The sequence below is a fragment of the Bubalus bubalis genome, chromosome 8, assembly GCF_019923935.1.
Source record: "Bubalus bubalis isolate 160015118507 breed Murrah chromosome 8, NDDB_SH_1, whole genome shotgun sequence".
NCBI lineage: Eukaryota > Metazoa > Chordata > Mammalia > Artiodactyla > Bovidae > Bubalus > Bubalus bubalis.
This window is the reverse complement of record NC_059164.1, coordinates 74,412,983-74,429,217: the sequence shown is the minus strand read 5'-3', so window position 1 is coordinate 74,429,217 and position 16,235 is coordinate 74,412,983. Positions and strand designations below refer to the sequence as shown.

General features: G+C 50.7%; 1 protein-coding gene and 1 non-coding gene across 13 annotated transcripts in view; one reads left to right on the top strand and one right to left on the bottom strand.

Moving 5' to 3' along the window:
- The window catches only part of TNS3 (tensin 3), a 222,572-nt gene that overhangs the window by 113,921 nt on the left and 92,416 nt on the right, over positions 1-16,235 (bottom strand). For all 12 annotated transcript variants that reach the window (XM_025291331.3, XM_045166422.1, XM_044946771.2 and 9 more), the window contains 4 exons: positions 7,014-7,066; positions 4,907-5,078; positions 2,496-2,546; positions 792-914 (listed from right to left, as the gene is read on the bottom strand). In XM_025291331.3, coding sequence (XP_025147116.3) covers positions 792-914; positions 2,496-2,546; positions 4,907-5,056 — 324 coding nt within the window. In that variant the 5' untranslated portion in view covers positions 5,057-5,078; positions 7,014-7,066. The remainder of the gene's footprint in view (positions 1-791; positions 915-2,495; positions 2,547-4,906; positions 5,079-7,013; positions 7,067-16,235) is intronic.
- TRNAI-AAU lies at positions 4,105-4,178 on the top strand. The gene has a single exon. It is a non-coding gene; the product is annotated as a tRNA-Ile (tRNA).

Here is a 16,235-nt window from a genome sequence, read left to right as displayed (position 1 = left end):
GCAGATTTTGAGTATGAAAAGTCTGAAGGAAGAAACATTTCAAGGTGGAAATGTCCATATTTTTGAGATGTCCTGATGGTGTAAAGTGTACAGAGCAGGGAGCAGACCCCTTCTTCTGGGACAGAGCCCCACCCCTTGCCCCCCCACCCCTCTCAGAGCATTCCTCCCACATGCTGCATGAGCTCAAGATGTCTGGGAAAATGCATCAGATTTGAGGAATCCAGGGTAGTGCAGGAAGAGGCTACGAACAAGCCAAGGCAGTTGAGAAACTGGAAAAGTAAGAAGAGAGGCAGTTCCAGGTCAGAGAAGGGTGCCTAGCAGGTCAGGAAGCCAGGACAAGGCACCGACATCCCCGCAGCCACCCTGCAAGCATGGACATGTCACGTCCACCCCACCAGGCTGGCCTGCTCGGAAAGGACCATATAACTCCTGTAGTAGCATCCTGCCCACAGTCTCATGCCAATCAACTGGCATCACTCAGGTGGCACAGAGTCCAATGTTGTATGCCTTAATAAGTACCCTTTGCTTTTTAAACAGGAGATTTCCATGAAAAACAAAAAAACGCATGAAAATGAAAGGATTACCTCCCAGGGGACCCCACCTTAGCTTCACCATGTACAACTGTGCATTTAGGAACATCAGTCCTATGCATTCTGAAGCCAGACTCCAGGAGGCTGGATGACTATTTCCCTCCCCTTAGGATACGTATGAAAACCTAACCACAAACCCCTAAAGAAGCAGGCAATCCGGGTGAAGAGGCAGTCCCCCTGGGCCCCCGAGCAGGCGCTCACCCTGCAGTGAATAACGACCACGTGTTGGGGGTCGCTGTTCAGCCAGGCCTCCTGCGCCTTGCAGATGGTGCACACCTTATCCAGGGGTGGCGCGTGCAGCTCCGGCCAGCCCACGTCCAGAATCTACGGGGAAAGAGAGGAGGCTTTCTGCTGTCCATCTCCAAGAAGCCCTATGAAGTCATCTCAAGACCTTTTTTTTTTTTTTAATTTAGCAAAATATTTCATTTTATAATATAGAACAACATTCTGTGTTCCTTTTCTAAAACTTAGTGGGAACTGTGGCTCCTTTACTGGAAAGAAAAATATGAAGGATTATATTTTCCCCATGAGACATCTACTCCCCAGTCTTATCTGCTTTTGTGCAGCTGGAATGACAATTCTAGAAAGGGCTTTCAGGAGCCGCTAATGGTGCATGGCTCATGGGGAGAGGCCCAGGCCTGGCAAGATCTGAAACAGGAGTTCTTGGCATGAGCTGCTGCCAAAATTCCTCCCTTCAGACTCAAATCGCAGTTTGGGAAAATGCGGTGAGCCATTCCCCGACACAAGGGGCAGATAACTACGGGGAGGGAGATGCCTATCACACGTGACACTCCTCAAAAGAGAAGACTGTGCCCAGGAGGGAGGGAGGAGGCCTTCAAAGCTTGGTTACAATTCAGGAACAAAGAAAGTCTGTGCCCCAAACACAAACTCTGAGCCACTTGACATACATTCCCACCTCTAAGCCTGTGGGCCTGCAGGGCTGTTATTTTTGCTTTCCTTTCCTTTTTTAAGAAGGGAGGGGAGGCAGAGCTCTGTCTTACTATAAAAGCAATAGAAATTGTGTATTGATGGAAAAATTCAGAAAATTGCTGGAAGCAGGCAAAGGCACACACCCCTTCTGCCATGAAGAGTGATGAGCTACAACATTCTGATGAATCCCTTATTCTTTTTCTACGTAGCTGAAATACTATCATACATAAATTCTATTTAGCATAGGTGAAATACTATCATACATAAATTCTATATTCTGCCCTTGTTAACGAGCAATAAAACAGGCAATTTACCATACTATTTTCGTATCCTAATGGCTGCAAAATACTCCAACATATGAAATACAGTATGTGCATACATATATATCATATATACCACAACTTACACTTATACAGTCTTAAAATTTTTCCCCTAAATCTTTGTTATTAAAAAAAGAATAATGTATGGAAGGGGAGAGTGTGCTGTACAGACAGGGCAGGAAAGATCTTTGAGGTAAAAATGTCTGGATTTGATTGTGGCGGTGGTGACGTAAATCTACATAGAATGAGATGGCAGAGAAACACACACACACACACACACACACACACACACACACCCCCCTGCTACATGTGAACCCAGTGGAGGTTGCACGCAGTCTGTGGGTTGTGCCAACGTCATCAGTATGTACCTGCCATCAGTATTTTACTACAGGTCGTGCAAGACAGTACTACTGGGGACAGCTGGGTCGGGGTGTGTGGGATCGCCCTGTATTATTTTTGCAGTTTCCTGTGGCATTATAACTACTTCAAGATAAAAAATTGTAGGAAAAAAATAAGCCATGGATATGAACAGTTCCTAATAGCCCTCATTAAGTCATATTCCACAGAGACTTGCTACATAACCTTTTGGCACGAGCAGGATAAGCATCACAGACACTTAACAAAACTCAGAATATACAAAGGGCTAAGGTCCTACCTTTGGGTTAAGCTTCGTAAGGTCATATCTCTTTTCCGAGAGGTTTAATACCTACAAAGGGGAAATAAGAAGCTATTAGACTAATCATTATCCTCAGACCAAAGGGAATAACTGCATTCTCACAGGCTCTTTGCCTTCGATTTGGCAGATTATGAAAAAGACAGAAATGTATAGATATGTAATCGTCATGGAATGAAAAAACAGATGATACGGACAGTCACCTCTTAGTGGCTCAGACGGTAAAGCATCTGCCTATAATGCAGGAGACACAGGTTGCATCCCTGGATCAGGAAGACTCCCTGGAAAAGGGAATGGCAATCCACTCCAGTATTCTTGCCTGGAGAATCCCATGGAGGAGCCTGTGGGCTACAGTCCATGGGGTCTTACAGAGTCGGACATGACTGAGCAACTAACACTTTTGAGGAGAGCATACACATCCTATGGGACTGGCCTTGGTTCCTCGGGGGAACAAGGTACGGGGTGGAGGGCCCTGGGCCTGCAGGGGGCCTGGTCTCAGGAAGCCCCGGCCAGCCCAGAGCCCCAGGCTGCGCCCCTAGAGAAGCAAAGCTGTTTGTGGAACCTGATCACACCTCAAGCAAAGGAAAAACTAAGGACAGCATCGGGGCAGGAGGGGCTCCACACACCTCTCTCTTCAGAGATGAACGCTATAGAGACCTGAGAGGAAGGGTGCTCCAGGGATGGGGTCCACGGCTCCTCTACCCCAGAACAAGCTACACCCCGGACCACAGGCTCCATTAAAACCTGCCTCAGAGAGCCGACGTCTGTGGCCTGACCAGGCAGCTGTGTGTATGTGTTGGGGAGGGGTGGGGATGATTGGCCTCCACATGCGCTTGTCAGAGCACACAGTTCAGATGTGCAGTGGGGAAGAAGTGCGTCCAGCCCAGGGTTCTCAACTCAGGCTCCATGGAAGACAAACACATCTTTCCTCCCAATTTTCAAAAAGGTCCTTATCCTCGAATGAGGTGAGGACCCACAGCCTCACCATTTTGCAAGGTGGACTCAGGCTCTGACAAGGCACCACCACTGTGAGGGGAAGTGCCCCAGCCCCCAGCCCCCTGACCCCAGGCCTCAGGTCTCAGGCCTTCACCCTCGGTGAGCAGCAAGCAGGGGAGAAGGGAGGAGGCATCCCATCCCCTGAGTGTCAGGAGGAGGAGACCATTCCTGCAGCTGTGATCAAGGACAGGGTGGGACAATCTCATGGGCTGGACCCCACCTTCCCCGCCTGTTACCAGGCCATGCTGAGGACAGTGGGAAAGCCACAGGCTGGGCAAGGGCTACTGGAAGCCACTAGGCCGTACCTCCCTCTCTCTGCCTCCAGGGCCACCCGCCCAGCCGTTTAGACATCTGAGGAGACTGATAAGGATGACAATAACTGCCTTGTCAGTTTAGGGTAAAGATTAGCTGCCTTATGGAGATAAAGAGGCCTTCTAGCAGCAGGTCTGGAGAAGGGCAAGGAGCTGTCATCTAACTCAAGTAGTGGAAGATGGAGCCACAGAGCCACCTGCCGGACCGGGGCCTCAGGAACAAGAAAGGGTAGGTGGAGAAAGAGGACGTTCAGGAAGACTGGTCCTCTTCATCCTCCTCAAATGGCCGGTTAGCTCAGTTGATTAGAGTGTGGTGCTAATAACGCCAAGGTCACAGGTTCAATCCCTGTACGGGCCAGAAACTTACAGTGGACTTCCCTGGTAGCTCAGCTGGTAAAGAATCCGCCTGCAATGCGGGAGACCCCAGTTTGATTCCTGGGTTGGGAAGAGCCCCTGGAAGAGGGCATGGCAACCCATTCCAGAATTCTTGCCTAGAGAATGCCCATGGGCAGAAGAAACTGGTGGCTACAGTCCATGGGGTCACAAAGAGTCAGACACGACTGAGTGACTAAGCACAGCACAGCACCTTCCTCAGATGTGTGCTCTGTTCAACAACCTCATGTGTGTTTGAAAGGGAACTGGGGTGGAAGATAGTTCTGGATGCCCACCTTCCAGTCCTGGATTCACTTCAGAGGCAGGGGTGCTAAGCCCAGCAGCAGGGAAGGAAGCTGACACCCCTCGGGGTGCACATAGGCCACGAGCTGGGGGGGCTGCGCTTTCACGAGGAGCCCAGACGCTCCACTGCACAGCGGGCTATGTGGCAGCACAGCCTCCCTGCGGCGGGCCCCCTCCCCGCACCACCGCCCGTCAAGCCAACTGCAGAGGAACAGACCTGTATTGCCACCCTCAGGCTCCTTAGTCCCCACACATGGGGACCCTCGCTCATTAAGTTTCAGCAAAATCAGCACCCCCCAGTCCCCCACCCCCGCCGCACACTGTGGCCATCCTCATGCTCAATGTCCCCCCATCTCACGGTCCCCACCCTCAGTGCCCCTCGCTTCCCTCACGCTCAGTGTCCCCACTCACCAAGTAGTTGTCCCCATGCTTGGAGCGTAGCATGCGCGTCACCTCCTGCAGGTTGTGCAGGTAAGACTCCTCAGAGCAGCCCGCGGGGAAGGACACGGCGATGATGCGCTCGGTGATGTAGGTGAGATCCAGCTCGCGGCCGTCCTCCATGGCGGGGCTCAGCCCTGCAGGCCTGGGAGACACACGGGCAGCTGTCAGGAAAGGGGCCAAGCACCCGGAGGGACGTTCGCTCACTGTTCACACCCGGACCTGATGACAGGCTTCTGGGAATTTACTGATTCTCATCACAGGAGGGCACAAAGCTAAAACTTCCTTAACGGTTATGACTGGGGCACTACTAGCTACAAGCAGGGAGCACACTGAGGCTCCTGGTAGGGGGCAGGCATGACAGAAAGCCAGCAGAGAGAGGACCTCCTTGGGCGGGCATGAGTTCAGAGAGCCCAGATCTTGGAAGGAGGGGCATTCCTTACTCTAAGTGTCAAGTCAGGTGTAGGCAGCAGGGAAGAAGCCCATTAGACAGATGAATGCAGAGCAAGAGGCCAAGGCTGGGAGAGATCAACAAGTGCCTAGGCACATCTGCAGGTCCCATCCTGGGGGAGATGTGGAGGCCCGCTTCCCAGGGAGGAGGCTGGCCTGTCCTGCAGAGAGGAGGAGCTGGGAGGGAATTGCAGCAGCTGGGAGGCAAGGGCTGGCATCTATGAGAAGAGCTGTGTGCCGGCTCTGCTGAGACTGCCCCTGGGCTAACCTAGAGGGTAGGCATCAGGTATCAGGAGGATGGGGTCTGGAAGAGGACAAAAACACCATGCAATGAAGCCAGCAGAGGGGAGGACTTAGTGAGGGCCATTGGGTGGGGAGAGCCTGCAGCCTGGTGAGCCCAGGATAATGCTTCCAGCATGCAGCATCCAGGCTCTGCTTCCTCATCACTAGGACTGTGCAATGGGGACCACAGGCCCCAGAGCCCCTCCCAGGAAGAGCCTTCTAGGGCTACAGGTGCTGTCAGGGATAGAAGGTGAAAAATCCAGATGAGAGATGATGGGGTCAAACCCAAAGACTGGTGAATCCATGGAGCGGTGCAGGACAGTCACAGGAGGGTGGTTTTAATCTATCAAATCCCCCACCACCAGCTCTAGGGGCTCGTAGCTGTTGTTTGTGTACTACTCCTATTACATGAGTCTCTCTCCTAATTCTGAAAAAAATTCAGAAGTATACTAAATAGTTTAAACACACTTCTGAGGATTCATCATCCAATTTCAAAATGGACACACAGCCAAGCTTTTTCCATCCGTACTCCCTGTTATCCCCTTCCTCACTGTGATTGCCCTGAAAAAACCCAAGACATTATATGTCATTTCTGTAAGTATTTTTGTACTTATTTCTAAAAGACAAAGATACGTTTAGAACTACCTACAATGCAATTATGATGCCCAAAAGAAATAATATCTTCAAATATCCAGTATCATAAATCTATTTTTTTTATTGGTTTATTCAAATACAAACAATCACCAAGATATTTTTCTCTACCTTATGCACCAGACATGAATGTAAAAGAGTTCTGTTTACTTTAAAAAATCAAATCACATCTTTTGACCTGGAACTTCCCTGGTGGCTCAGACAGTAAAGAATCTGCCTCCAATGCAGGAGACTCAGGTTCGCTCCCTGGGTCGGGAAGATCCCCTAAAGAAGGGCACAGCAACCCACTCCAGTATTCTTGCTGAAGAATTTCATGGACAAAGGAGCCTGATAGGCTATAGTCCATGGAGTCACAAAGAGTCGAACACGACTGAGCAACAGTGACCTATTAAAAAATAATGAGCTTTTCATGTGCTGAAGTCAATTCTAGAACTTTCCCCAATGCTACATTTCACAATCAAATCACAGCATCGTAATTACTGATGGGACATTTCCACAACCAGGATTTCTAATGCTGGGACATTACATTCCAGAAAGAGACACACATATGATATTTATCATCTTCGAGCATTTCTATTTAAAATTGAAAAAGACATTAAGATTACTACAGAATAAAATAACATCACGCCCGGGCTTCCTCTCCGAGAGCTGACCCAAGGCCAGAGGCACAGAAGTGGCTTCAGTGAGGGACACTCACCTGAACGCTTTGTCACAGCACAGAGAAGCAGGTGTTGATGATGCCCCCGGAGCCTGCAAATGACAAGACAAGGGTCATTCTCAGATCTCTGTGCTGCCAGCCCACACACTGCAAACCCCACTGGGAAGGAAGGATGGCAGTTGTTTCACATGACCATAAACGCCGTCAGACCCTTCACTATTGGCTCATCTTATCACCTGGGAGGGTCGCCAGCTTATCAGGACATCTCAGCCCTAAGACCTAAGATCCCAAGTGACACAATTCCACTAATCAACAGCAGGGCGGGTTCCCATGACCCCTGCTCAAGGCAAGGTAAGCGGTCCATGGTCATGGCCTATCTGTCCCAGGATACAGGAAGCCCTCAATCAACGTTGGCCACTATTACATTATTATTGTTTTATCTGCTCAAAAGAACCAGTTGCTGATTTTCAGAGAATTCTCCATTTTTACCACTCTATTTTTGAAAAGCTTATCTGACAGGGAAAAAAATTTCAGGTTATAATTACTTTACAGTCTACACAACCCTTATGTATGTGTGTGAGTGTGTGTGTTAAACTCCAAGGCGTGTGTGAGAACTAAAGTCGCTTCAGTCACGTCCACCTCTTTGTGATCCTATGAACTGTAGCCCACTAGGCTCCTCTATATCCACTATTTCAGGAGATGAATCCAGTAACTTTGTGAGAGAAATTACTCCCCATTTCAGAAGTGAGGAAACGAAGGCGCAGAGAGGTGTAAGCTTTCATGGAAAACTGCAGAAGGGGAGGAGAATCCAGATGTCCCTGTCTTGGTTCCCCTGAACGCCTTCCTCTCAGGAGGCTCCTTTCTCTCCTGCCCTCTGTGAGCTCCTCCCTGCCTGTTGCGTCTCATGGATACAGCTCTGTGGACCAGCCCAGGACATGCTCTGAGTAGGTGACACAGGGGTGACCATGCAGCAGGCTAGAGCTGGCCAAGGTGGACAGAGCCTCGGCACCCCCTTCTGCTCCTGCACCCCCTGGCCCTGGGGAACCCTTCTCAGACAGGATCTGACATCCCCCCTTGCCTGGTGTCCCACCTGGGCTCCTGGCTCACAGTGGCTCCCCCAGTGTGAAGCGAAGGGATGAAGAGTGAATACCAAGTTTATTTCAGGGATCAGTGAGAGAGATGACCTCCTGAAATTACACAAGGTGTGGCCAAGCCAACCCCAAACTGCAGAGGTTGTGACCTGGGCCCCAGACAAAAGCAGGACCTGGAAGGCACTCTCCTCCATGCTCAGATGTGAGAGTGGGCTCTGGATGTGCACACGCAGTGGCTGATCTTCCCTAGCCAGGACACATGCCTCTAGTTCGTCTCCTCCTCTCGCAGAGGTGTCTGGGGACCAACTGAGATGGTCCCCATGGGTGCCAGGTACCAGAACTTGCCCTCCACTGTTCCAGTGTCCCCAGCCTCCGAGACCACCTCCCAGTGGGCGGCAGGCCTCACACCCCATGTCTGTACTGTTCTGGGCTCCACACCGGTCCTGCCCATCTTCCCAACACCCCAGACTTCTGATGGCTCAGGCCATATGCACTCCAAACAATGAGATTTGGAGGGCGAGGTCCATTAGAAAGCAAAGATTAAAATCTAAAAATTATATTTTTAAAGTATTTCTAAAATGTAAATGAAATGTAAACGAATTCATCATTTTAGAAAACCGCTTGTCCATAAATATAAAAAGCACTTAAAAGGTCTGAAACACGTGACAGCAATGTGAGGAATGACTCAGGAAATCACTGGGAAAGTCCATAAGTCTCTATGGACCAGGGTGCTCGCTGCATTATGATGTGTGTAACCGCGAAAAATACAGCCTAAGAGCTCAACCCTGCGGCTTAGTGACATTGGATAAGTCGTGGGGCTCACAGATGCTGACACACTTGTGGGCCTGGAGAGACGCCGTGCTGTGTGACAGAGCTGGCACTAACAGCCACGCGGCCGCTCCCTGGCGCAGAGTGCGTGACTCACACACGCACTCAGCTACACACGCACACCTGGAAATGTCTACCAGTGTGCAGGCTGCCTGGGCAGCGGCGTGTTTCTGGAATGTCTCACCACATATCTTTTCTTATTTTTTCTTCTACGTGCATTTACTTTTTCCTTTTCTACTGAGAACACAGTTTACTTCTGTAACTAGAGAAAGTGCAACACCAGGGTCAGCTCAGATGAGGTGCCAGCTCCTGGTGTGGCATTCAGGTCTTCCCGCCAGTGACAGAACTCTGACACTCCTGGAGGGAAGACAGCGAGGGAGCCTCTGAGGGTGGACCCTGAGCACCTTGGAACTGGAACATTCTTGGCCTACCTAGAGTTACAGCATGACAGCTGCAGGGGCCTAAAAGTGACCCCACCCTCACCAGGGCCGGGTCACAGGCCCTGAACACTGTGCAGGGCCATCCAGCCTGTCCTTCCTCCCAAGGACTTCATCTCCCTTAGGACTCAGCTACTAGTCTTGGCAGATCATCAAGATTCCAGAAGAGCTGGTTTTAAGCTAACCTGACTCCAAACATCCCCATGTCTGAGAACCACTGTCCCAGTCGAGGGCACACAGCACCGTCCACTGTTCCTTCAGTTCATGCGCTTTCCATTTTGCTTTACACTGTGAGTGTGTATAAGGAAGGCACACAATATCTCTGCAATGTGGGACAGGTACATAATTTATACATAAATGAACATAATGTAGTGCATCCACACTCCATTACAATTAAACATGCATAGGTCCCAGCCCTGGGGGTGAGTACAGAAACCTGTCTGGAGACCACTGCTCCCAATCAACCAGCACAAGGGACTGATTATGTCTTCTGATATTTGCAAACGTCTCTGCATTTTCACTAAGAAGCTGCAAACCCTGGTAAGCACGTTGTGCAAACCTATGTGACAAAGCAAAGCAGGAGAGCAGACAACACTCTGAAGGGAGGGGAAGCCATGGGGGTCCTGTGGCCCAACCCCACCTGCTGATGTCCAAGCACTGACATGACCAGGCCAAGCTGCCTGCCCCCAGGCCGACCCCGCCTCACCGCTTAGCCTGTGAGGCTGCTTCCCCCATCATTCCTGACACACAAGCGCTGAGTTTCAAGGGGGCTACAGAGCCTTCTCCAAAAGCCCCCATCATCCCACACTCTCCCATGGTGTGGCTTCAAGGTCTAAGAGAACTGACTTAGTTTTGCTCTGTAATTCCCCAAATCAGCACATGAGCAAGAGATACCTCCTGTTCCAGAAGCCACCAAGCTGAGCAGCTTCTGGGCCTCAAGTCCCAGGAGGGTAGGGAGGGTGGGCCTGGAGGGGCAGTACCCACAATCCCTGCAGCAGCCTCAAAGCCTCACAGCTCCACAGAGGGTCCAAGCCAGCCGTCATCCACAACAAGTCCTGAACACCACCGCCCTTCACATGACAGATGTGTTAGATAATAAATGCATAGCTATATGGTACAAGATTACTCCATGGAATAAAAGTTATGACCAACCTAGATAGCATATTCAAAAGCAGAGACATTACTTTGCCAACAAAGGTCTGTCTGGTCAAGGTTATGGTTTTTCCAGTGGTCATGTATGGATGTGAGAGTTGGACTGTGAAGAAAGCTGAGTGCCAAAGAATTGATGCTTTTGAACTGTGGTGTTGGAGAAGACTCTTGAGAGTCCCTTGGGCTGCAAGGAGATCCAACCAGTCCATTCTGAAGGAGATCAGCCCTGGGATTTCTTTAGAGGGAAGGATGCTGAAGCTGAAACTCCAGTACTTTGGCCACCTCATGCGAAGAGCTGACTCATTGGAAAAGACTCTGATGTTGGGAGGGATTGGGGGCAGGAGGAGAAGGGGACAACAGAGGATGAGATGGCTGGATGGCATCACTGACTCGATGGACATGAGTTTGAGTGAACTCCGGGAGTTGGTGATGGATGGGGAGTCCTGGCGTGCTGTGATTCATGGGGTCACAAAGAGTCAGACACAACTGAGCGACTGAACTGAACTAAACTGAGATGGTACAATAGATGATAAATGCACAGCTAGATGGTACAATAGATGGACGATAAATGCATAACTAGATGGTACAATAGACAGATGATAAATAGGTTGGAGAGCTGATAGATACACTGATAGAGGATATGTAGACACACACATAAACTCATGAAAAATATGTAAACAAATACAAACCTACATACAAGCAATACAATCAAAAAGCTAGGCCTCAGCCTACCCTCACAGTATTTCTCAGTTTCACCTGCAGCCTGAGCTGTTAGAACAAGTTAGACTGAAGTAACACACAGCGACTCAAGACAATCTGACACCAACCATAACTATAAGTTTGTAAATAGAGAGCGAACTCCTTGAAGGCCGGCCCTCTATGCCTTCCAGCAGCCCCCCATCACCTAAGTGGATGACAGCAGCTGGAACCCCCACATACTGACTATCCACCCCAGCCTGCCAGCAAGGTGCCTGACAACCCTCAGGGGAGGAGCAGGCAGGGAGGCAGGCACAGCCACAGCCTAGTGTGGAGGGGCTGTGGGAGGTGAGGGAGGTGAGGGGCTGAGGGAGGTCACGTGAGGGGGATAGGACTGGGGGGGCCATGGCCAGTGCCAAGGCCCTGCAGTGGGACCAGCAAGAGAACCAGTGCAGCCAGAACAGGTGCAGGAGGGAAAGAGTGAGGAGGGGATTCTCTAAGAAGAAGAAGGCAGGCCCTCTGGCCAGTCCAGGGCCTCCAAGAGGCTGGAGACAAAGCCTCCTGCCTTCCTGCACGCCTCAGCAGCCAGCTGTGCCTGGGGTGACAAGGCCTGTGTCCACAGACCATGCAGCCCCCCTGTCCCCCTATAGAAGACAGCAACATTCCACCAGCACCATCCGGTAAGACGCGACAGGTGACCAAGGTCAGGAAGCAGACCCATTCATGGCCAGGCACCTGGTTCTCAGCAGGAACCCCAGTAAGACATGACTGTCCTCACTTCACAGCTGGGGAAATGGCATTCAGGACTCTTAGGTGTACAGAATCACACAGTTAAGAGGCGGCAGCAACTTCTGACACCAAAACCATGGACTCTTTCGATCCCCCGGCCCTCAGTGGTCCACAGCCCATCCTGCCCAGCCTGTCCTTGGGTCAGACTGAAACCAGTGAAGCTAGAGAAGCTTTTCCCGGGGAAGCGAGTCTAGCCCTAAGCCTAGAAGGACAGAGGAATCATGAGTGAGTCACCACTTCTAAGCCAGGTTCTGAGATCTGATGGGCACGAAATCCTGCAGCAAGGGAGAATCTCATTCTGGGGCTGTGTTTGGAACCAAGCAGATGAGCGGGCAGGCGGGACCCGGATACACTGGAGAGAAGTCCCGTGGCTGCTTAGGGAGCTCACGCCTCACGCCGACTGGAAGCAGCCCGACTTGTCCAAACACCGCACTTGTCAGGAAGGTGACATGTGACATTTCTATGCGTCTTTACTTGGAAGTAAAGAATTTATCTACTCTTGGGGCTAAAAAGCTGAAGCCCTCATCTATCACCACGGTACAGTTCATGCCTTAAGAATGTCTGATTTATTTTAATGCACATGTATATATGGAATCTAGAAAAATGGCACTAATGGAACTATTTGCAGGGTGGGAAGAGAGACACAGATGTAGACAATGGACTCATGACACAGGGGGTAAGGAGAGGGTGGGATGAATTGGGAGAGTAGCACTGACATACATACTAGTGCTTTGCTAAGTCACTCAGCCATGTCTGACTCTGCAACTCCATGGACTGTAGCCCGCCAGGCTCCTCTGTCCGTGGGACTCTCCAGGCAGGAATACTGGAGTGGGTTGCCATGCCCTCTTCCAGGAGATCTTCTTGACCCAAGGATCAAACCCATGTCTCTTATGTCTCCTGCATTGGCAGGCGGGTTCTTTACCACCAGTGCCACTTAGGAAGCCCATATATACACTAACATGTGTAATACAGATAGCTAGTGGGGAGCTGCTGTACAACAGGGAGCTCAGATCGGTGCTCTCTGATGACCTAAAGGGGTGGGACGGGGGGCAGGGAGGGAGGCTCCAGAGGGAGGGGATATGTATACATATGGCTGATTCACAATGTTATACAGCAGAAATTAAAACATTATAAAGCAATTATATTACAATAAAAGAAAAATGGCTGAGAACTACCTTGCTGAAGCCTCTTGAAGACGGTTCCTTGCTCATAAGTAATCCTGCATCCTGACCTTCGAGAAGGCTAAGGAAACCTCTCTACTTGTAGACCCCGGGCCCCTAGATCTGTGCTGCAAACTCCTTTTCTCTTGTTATTTTGCAAGAAGAGGGCTGCCCGCCTGCCTTCCTGGAGAGCCTTTGGAGTCTGAGCCCTGCAGGCCACCACCACCCTCTATGGATCAGTGCCAGTGTCCTGGGTGAAAGGAACTCGGGCACCTCCCAGTTCCTCCCAGTCTCCCTGTCTCCAGGGCAATGCAGCACCCGCCTCCACCCCGCCCAGCCTCCTTCACCTGTGTCCCCTTTGGCACGTGCTAATCACAGCTTGCAACTTCTCAAGGCACCAAGAAAAAGAAGGAAAAAGGAAAGAGACACAGGTGGGATCCGTGGTAAAGGTTAACCTATGAAAGGTAACCCAACGAGGCCCGGACTGCTTCTCCTTAAAGGTGCTGCTTGAGGCCCAAAGCTCATCTGCTTGGACCAGTATGTGGTCCTGGGACTCCGACGAAGCCGCTGGCCTCCCTGGGCATCAGTCTCTTCTGATAAAATGACAACTTTTGGATCTAGTGCTCAGAAGGCCCGGCCCAGCCCTAAAATCCCCGAGTCCATGGTTCCGAGGCAGAGACTAGCGAGCCGTCCACCCGATAAAGAATCAGATGACCTGCCTCGGGGCTCTCTTGTTCAACATATTTTTCAAAGTATTAAAACTCATTTATTTTCCAAATGGGGTTATTTTCATATTTGAAATAGGCAACAGCAATTTTGCTGCCAAGTGCCCATCTTTCAACTACGGATAGTAACCAACACGACATCTGCATGCTGATACAAACTTCTTTTATTAAAGAGGACAGAGATGGGTGCGCCACTGGCTGAGACCAGCAGAGGCTCAGTCCAGAGCACTTGGTGACTCTGGCCCAAGCACCGCTGGGAGGGAACTGCTTTGCCCCTGATAACTGTGCCTCTCTAAGAAGGAAAGGATGGGGTTCAGACAGGCCAGCCACCATTTGGGAGCAGACGTGGGCCAGCCACATACTTCCAAACAACAGAGGGAGAGAACAGGGTGCCTTGGGGTCCTGGTGGGGACCAATGGGATGAAAAAGCAGCTGGAAGCTCTCTGGGGATGAAGGCCAAAGCACATGTCCAAAGTGGGAGTGCTGGAGCTCCCCGGGCACACACCCTGCCAGCCCCGTCTGGGCTGAATAAACACAGGTCTCCACAGTGCCTGGGGGCCCCTGGCTCACAGACATGGGGGGTGTCTGGAGGAGAGGGGGAGGCGGGATCCCCATCCACTGGGCAACATCTCCTAAGAGCCACTCACTCCCCAGGGCGGATAGGGTTCCAGGGCCCTGGGTTCCCAGCTGGCCTGACGTTTACTTGGTTCTGTCAAGTATCCCTGCACCACCTCGAATCAAGACTTAAACCTCTGCTATCTTGACAGGATGCCAAGTATCATACTTTTTCAAGGAAAAGGTGTGTAGTCGATGTATCACAGGAAACAAACACCCTGAAGGCCTTACTCTGAATGCAAAAGTGCCATCGAAGGCTTTGGACGAGGGAGCTGCTGTCACGGCCAGCAATCGTCTCCAAACCAAAAGACCCTGCGTCGCCAGTAATGAGTGCCAATAATAAGCTGCCAGTGTGAGAGGCAGACCACTGGCTTCCTATAGGCTTCTACAAAATAAATGGTGCTTAACAAACCCGACGCAGGAGTGACACAGCACAGACGCCACATCACTGAGGGCCTCAGTGGAGCCTAGGGGACCACCTGAAAGGCTTACAAGAGGGATCTGAGTTGGACTGCAGGGAGGGGTGGAGACAACAGCAGCTATAAGGCTATGCGCTGTCACCCTCCAATCCCCAGGGCAAGAAAGTGGAGGAAAAGACAAAGCAAGACCCGCCACACAGGAGTTAAGTCGTGGGGCCAGGGCTAGACCCATGCCCACACTCCTCGCCATGGCCATCCTCCGGGCTTCTCCGGGAGTCCCTTCCTGCCCCAGGAAGCTGTGACTACAGGGCCACATAGGGACAGCCAGGGTTAGCCACACAAGGTGCCCCCTGCATTACCAGCTTCCACTCTCCCTTAGTTTTAAAGGCCTCTAAGAACAGGTAACAGAACTCCAAATGCTCCAGCTGTGTAGCCTTGAGCAGGCACCTTGCCCTCTCTGTGCCTCATGCTCCTTACCCAGAAAATGGGCTGATAACTACAGCAACCTCTCTGCAAGGTGGCTGTGGGGTTAAAGCAGCAAAGGCCAGTCACACACCCAGAACAGGGCCCAGCAGAGAGTAAATGCATTATTGACATTTAAAGCAACATATGTGTTTTCTGGGAAACCATGAGATGAGATGAGGAGAAAATGAGAACAGAAGAAGTGCCTTAATAAGAACCACTCGGGGGACTTCCCTCATGGTCCAGTGACCAAGACTCTGAGTTTCCAATGCAGGAGGACTGGGTTCGATTCCTGCTCCGGGAACTAAATTCCACATGCTGCAACTAAGACCCGGTGCAGCCAAATAAAAAAATAATTTTAAAAAAAGAACGGCTTGGTGGGGAGGCCACGGATGCTTCCCTGTGAAGATGCAACAGCACCTGTTTCTGTCACAAGCACAAACACACACACTCACACGCACACACGCACACACTGCGGGCCTGGCACAGGGGAGAATCAAGCCTATGTTGGGGGGATGACGCTCCCATGTCCCCTTGCCACACCGTACAGCAGGCAGCAAAGCACTGGGGTCTGCAGGATGAGGGAAGGAACAAACCCAGCAGTCATTTCAAAGCAACAGAGGGCTGCCCTGGCCATTTTAAGAGGCAGGAGGATACTGTTTTACATTTCAGTAATGAATATCTAGTTAGCTTTATTTTCAGGCTACTAAAACTAAATGGGGTATATTTATTTATTATTTAAGTGGCTTAAATGGACTCATCATCTAGAAGAATAACAGCTGAAGAGTAGCCACTCTCTACACCTTCACAAGTTTGTACCATATGGAATCAATGAAATAGGGGGTGGCTGGCTATCAGGAAGAAATTGTCCATCAAACAGCCAGGCAGTG